The sequence below is a fragment of the Hyaena hyaena genome, unplaced genomic scaffold, assembly GCF_003009895.1.
Source record: "Hyaena hyaena isolate Hyena2069 unplaced genomic scaffold, ASM300989v1 scaffold_41, whole genome shotgun sequence".
Classification (NCBI taxonomy): Eukaryota; Metazoa; Chordata; class Mammalia; order Carnivora; family Hyaenidae; genus Hyaena; species Hyaena hyaena.
Window position 1 is genome coordinate 743,772 of NW_024080673.1, and position 6,113 is coordinate 749,884.

General features: G+C 36.1%; 1 protein-coding gene across 3 annotated transcripts in view; it reads left to right on the top strand.

Annotated features, from left to right (window-relative positions):
• Positions 1 to 5,436, top strand: part of DARS1 (aspartyl-tRNA synthetase 1) — a 62,121-nt gene extending 56,685 nt beyond the window's left edge. For all 3 annotated transcript variants that reach the window (XM_039229942.1, XM_039229940.1, XM_039229941.1), the window contains 3 exons: positions 872 to 983; positions 1,187 to 1,258; positions 4,763 to 5,436. In XM_039229942.1, the coding sequence (XP_039085873.1) occupies positions 872 to 983; positions 1,187 to 1,258; positions 4,763 to 4,854 (276 nt within the window). In that variant the 3' untranslated portion in view covers positions 4,855 to 5,436. The remainder of the gene's footprint in view (positions 1 to 871; positions 984 to 1,186; positions 1,259 to 4,762) is intronic.
• Positions 5,437 to 6,113: the final 677 nt, after the last annotated feature.

Here is a 6,113-nt window from a genome sequence, read left to right on the forward strand (position 1 = left end):
TGGGGGCCTTTTTAAAACACTAATGACTGGGCCCCATCGCCAGACTTTCTGATTAGTTGGTCTTGGAGGAGCTTAATAATTTGCATTTCTAACAGGTTCTGGGTAATACTGAGGCTACTAGTCCAGGAATCATACTTTGAGAACCACTGGTTTATTGAAAGACAGGGAAAGTAAGTTAAAACATAATAAGGGAATAGGTTAAGCTATGGTAAACTGATTTTCAATTTACTTTTGTTAACGTTTTTTTTTTTAATATTTTATTTATTTCTAGGAGAGAGACAGAGAGAGAGACAGCACGAGCAGGGGAGGGCCAGAGAGAGAGGGAGTCATAGACTGAAACAGGCTCCAGACTCGAGCTGGCAGTCAGCACAGAGCCCGACACGGGGCTCGAACCCACGAACCGCGAGGTCCTGACCTAAGCGAAAGTCAGACGCTTAACCGACTAAGCCATCCAGGCGCCCCAACATTTTTAAGAATCTAAATTAAAAAGACTACACCTGTTGATAATTTGAAGTTCCAAAAATGACTCAAAATTATATCATACTTAAAAACATTTCAGATGATAAAGTGAAATGAGAATCAGCACTACTTCTTACAAGTTAGATATGGTGCTCTGATTTGTTATTGGAAGGTATTGGAGAAGGGGAGTATATCTGATAGAGGGAAGGAAGAAGTTATTATTCAGCTCTCACTAGTTTAATCTTGTTTTAGAGAAACAAATTGTGTTCATTGGAGCAGATTGCATCATTAATTGTATGGGAAAATGGCCTTGCTCTTTGAGCAACAGATTTTTTTTCCTCATATGAGTAATGGAAATAGAATGATAGCCATTAGAAAAGTAGTGTTTTCTTTTGTTTGCTTTTCCCTGCAGAAGCAGTCCAACTCTTATGATATGTTCATGAGGGGAGAAGAAATACTGTCAGGAGCTCAGAGAATACATGATCCTCAGCTGCTAACGGAGAGAGCCTTACATCATGGAATTGGTAAACAACTTAAATATATTTGGGAGAGTAATGTATATTGTGAAAGCAACACATTTTAAACCTTTTAAAGACTTCTCAGAAACGTAGTCATTTGTTTTCATCTTCATTGAATAATAATTATTGCTTTGTACCTTTTTTTTGAGTTACTAAATAAAATGATAAATTATGTTTGGCTTTTGAATTTCTTTTTGTTTTTTTCCTAGATTTGGAGAAAATTAAGGCATACATTGATTCCTTCCGCTTTGGAGCCCCTCCTCATGCTGGTGGAGGCATTGGTAATATTATTTTAATATTTTGACAATATAGGGGCACCTGGGTGGCTTAGTCTGTTAAGCGTCCGACTTTCGCTTAGGTCATGATCTCGCGGTTCGCAGGTTCGAGCCCCGCATCGGGCTCTGTGCTGACTGCCAGCTCAGAGCCTGGAGCCTGTTTCAGTCTGTGATTCCCTCTCTCTCTGACCCTCCCCTGCTCGTGCTGTCTCTCTCTCTCTCTCCTAAGAAATAAATAAAACATTAAAAAAAAAAAAAAGTAATATTTTGACAATATATTTCCAACCCAGATTTCATTTGGCAGAGTGTTTGTTCAGGTCTAACTAAATTTCTTCAGCATTAGACTCTTAAGTATTTTTATATATTGTTATTACTTACAAATAGATCCATAAGTGCTAAATATAGTACAAATATGAATTATAACAAATTTGTGAGTTATGACTAAAGGAAAATTTAACTTCCAAGGAACCAAATGAACAGCTAATTTGTGTGTTTTACATTATTGTAGTAAATTTCTAGTCATTTTTTTTCTGATGAGTTTAGAAGCAACATGTCTTTTATTTTTTAATTTTTTTCAAATGTTTATTCTTGAGAGAGAGACAGAGACAAAGTATAAGTGGGGGAGGGCCAGAGAGAGAGGGAGACACAGACTCCAGGCTCTGAGCTGTCAACACCGATCCCAATGTGGGGCTTGAACCCACGAGCTGTGAGATTATGGCCTGAGTCGAAGTTGGGTGCTTAACCAACTGAGCCAGCCAGGTGCCCCACAAAATGTGTTTTAAATTGAGTACCCTATTTTTTCTCTGCATCTATGAGTTCATTCACAATAGCCCGAATTAAAGCTCTTCCTCAAGTTAGCTCAGATTGTTGCTAAATTTTTTGTTGTAATGTAATAATATTTCATTGACTTCTAGGACCACTTCTAGAGTAAATGTAAGAGACCACTCTGTAACTTACAAAGGGTAAGGGGTACCTGGCTGGCTCAGTCACAGGAGCATGCAACTCTTGATGTCAGGGTTGTGAGTTCAAGTCCAACAGTGGGTGTACAGATTACTTTTTAAAAAATAAAGAAATCAGGGCACCTGGATGGCTCAGTCAGTTAAGTGTTCGACTCTTGACTTTGGTTCAGGTCACGATCTCATGGTTCTTGAATTTGAGCCCCATGTCAGTCTCTGCACTGACAGATTCTCTTGGGATTCTCTCGCCCTCTCTCTCTGCCCCTTCCCACATGAGCACACACTCGCTCTGTCTCTCTCTCTCTCTCTCTCAAAATGAATAAACTTATAAAAAAATAAATCTTTTAAAAATAAAAGAATAAATTAAAATTTAGCTAAATTTTTGGATGTCCCTATCAGAGACCTTTTTTAATGTTTGTTTATTTATTTTGAGAGAGAGAGAGAGAGGGAGGGAGGGAGAATCCCAAGCAGGCTCCATGCTGTCAGCACAGAGACCAACCCAGGGCTCCATCTCAAGTACTGTGAGATCATGAGCCGAAATCAAGTCAGATCTCAACCAACTGAGCTACCCAGGCACCCCCTAGAAGACCCTATCAGAGACTCTTAAAAGAATTCTGAATGTATAGTTTCCTTGAAATTTTTGTTTGATGTTTGTTTTGGTTGGGGGGTGGGAGGTTGGTGAATAAGTAATATAGTACTTTAAAATGTTTCAAATTAAAAGGGTATAGAAGAGTATGTATTCACCGCCCTATAGGAAACTATTGTTTCTAGTTTTCTTTTTACCTTTGAAGAGATAATCTTTGCATATGCAAAAATAGACACTTTTAAAAATATTTTTTTACACAAATTATAGCATACTATATAAATCATTCAATACCTTGCATTTGTCACTTACTGTATTTTCTCATTTGTTCCTTATCAGTACTTAAAGACATTTTCAGTATTTTTTTAATGCTACATAGAATCAACCCTTTGAAAGGGTACATCATAATTTTGTTAACCAGCTTCTTATTGATGGACATGTAGGTTGATACTAGTCTTTTGTTATTACAGTGCTACATTGGATATAGAGTTTAGTTTTGTCCGTTTGTTTGATTTATTTATTTTTGAGAGAAAGAGAGACAGAGTGTGAGCAGGGGAGGGGCAGAGAAAGAGGGAGACACAGAATTTGAAGCAGGCTCCAGGCTCTGAGTTGTCAGGACAGAGCCTAACACAGGGCTCAAATTCATAAACCATGAGATCTTGACTTGAGCTGAAGTCAGATGTTTAACCAACTGAGCCACCCATGCACCCCTAGAATTTAAGTTTTAATGGGAAATTCACAACTGTTTGTGAATTTTGTGCATTTTGTTTAATTCACATATTTTTGTTACTGACAGTGGAAGTCAAATACTTGTTTTTTGGTAATTAATGATTGAAGGTAAAGTGGGATATAGTGGTGGGTATTAGATTAGTATTAGATTACTTTAATACAAAGTTCAAATTTACTTCTGCAGATTTTTTGGTAAGGGATAGCAATAAAAAAATTAATTCTCAGAGGTGCCTGGTGGCTCAGTTGGTTTACTCTCTGACTCTTGATTTCAGCTCAAGTCATGATGCCATCAAGCTCTGCACTGACAGCATGGAGCTTGTTTGGGATTCTCTCCTCTCTCTTTGCCTCCCTCCCACTTGCTCGTGTGCTCTTTTCTCTTTCAAAAATAAGTAAACATTTGAAAAAATGTTAATTATCTTATTTATATCTGTTTTAGAAGTTAAATACATTCTTGGGGGCACCTGGGTGGCTCAGTTGAAAGAGCCTGCGACTCTAGACCTTGGGGTCATGAGTTCCAGCCCCACATTGGGTAGAGATTACCTAAATAAAAACTTTTTTTAAAAAGTTAAATACCTTCCTTTAAAATTAAAAATTATGGCTATATAAATATGTTCTTTGCCTTTTTTCTATAATCCATGTCTTCTACAACTTTGGTGAAATAACTAAATTACACAAAGTTTCATTTGCTAGTTCTCAGTTTCTTAGGTGGTACTCGGTCTTAATTCTTGACAGCAATACAGTATTTAAGTCACATTTCAAAATCGGTCTTTTCTGTACTCAGAACATTTACAATAATGTATCCTAGAGTCTTTTATACTAGGAACCACCATGTTACACAGCTATTGAATTATAGTAAATTTCTGGTACTTCCATTAATAAACTTCTGTGAACAAGTTTATGGCCCTCATCTTATACTGGTGGCCTGGGCTACATAATTAAGATTCTGGTCTCATTTAAAAACAATATAGGCTTATAAAATGGCTTTTTTATGTTTGTTTAAATCATAAGTTTTGGATATTTACAAGATTTTTGTACTTAGCAGAATCCACACAACTTAAGGATATCTCATTTAGTCCTTCCCACATACAGCATCATTTCTGTGTCAGACCCAAAACCCTTCATTTTAAATAAACTCAAAATAAAAGAAGTATTTTGTTGATCAATGATACTATGTTGGCAGTTTCATCAAGTAAGACACTGAAAGGTTTTCAGAAAAGGAATTAATGGGTTTTTTTCCCCTAGGATTGGAACGAGTCACTATGCTTTTCTTGGGATTGCATAATGTTCGCCAGACCTCAATGTTCCCCCGTGATCCCAAACGACTCACTCCTTGAAGAAAACCATGCAGTTTTTATTCTTTCCAGTAACCTGCTATTGATCAGGCTTTCCCTTAGCTACTTAAAATATACAGTGGAGTAAATGTCTTATGTAAAGTGCCACAGTTACTTTGGATTAATTCAGTATAGATTACTTTAAAGGAGAAGATTTTTATAACTTTGGACATGCTTCAGTAGGAAATGGTTGAACATTTTAATGAAAAATTCATATGGTTATGTTAAAAATTCATATTGCATTATTACAATAAATGTTAACAATTTTAAACAGTCAGATTGTGTAAGGTATTTTTTTTTCTTTTCTATATTACAGTGGCTATATTAATGTCTTAAATTTTCAATATTTGAGCTTATTTTTTTAAATTCTGACATTGACAAAAGAACAGTTTTAGGGAACTATCTGAGATTTTAATGAATGTATAATTGACATATCATGGAAAGTTAAGCAGAAAGTATCAAATCTTTAAAGTTGTGCCCAAAAATCATGTAAAGCAGGTGAACTGGTTAGAAAATATTCAAAATAATGCTATATTAAATTATTAACTTCTAAATTGAATTTCAATAAAATTTTAAAGCTGGTTACATTTGTCTTTGTGTAATTTCATGGCACTCTGAATTTGTAATTGGTTCTTGGTATTTATAATTTGGGAAGAGAAAAAGTATACAACTGTTTTCTATAAATGCCTAAAAACAAATGAACGCTGATATATTCACAACATGTATTCATATCAAGATACAAGTTCAGATGGATATAAGAGGATAGCATTCTTAAAACTGAAAGCTTGGGCTCCTTAATAGCCTATTTCATATAGATTTAAAAATATTGCAGAATTTTCCATTTCTTTTTTTTTTTTTTTTTTTTACATTTATTTTTTTTTTTGTGAGAGAGAAAGAGCATGAGCAGGGTACGGGCACAAGGAGAGAGAGAATTGCAAGCAGTCTCTGTGCCATTAGCACAGAGCCTGACATGCAGCTCGGTTGCCAACGTCAAGAGTCAGACGCTTAACTGACTGAGCCATCCAGGCACCCCTCAAAAATAAATAAACTTTTAAGAATGTAAGTTAAAATTCTTGTTACTCTTCCTTCCTATTGTTTCTTCAGCGGTTTTTTGGGTTTTTTTGATGTTTAGAGAGAGATACAGAGTGTGAGTGATGGAAGGCCAGAGAGCGAGGGAGACCGAATCCGAAGCAGGCTGCAGGCTCTGGGCTGTCAGCTCAGAGCCCAACAAGGGGTTTGAGCTCACAAACATGACCTGAGCT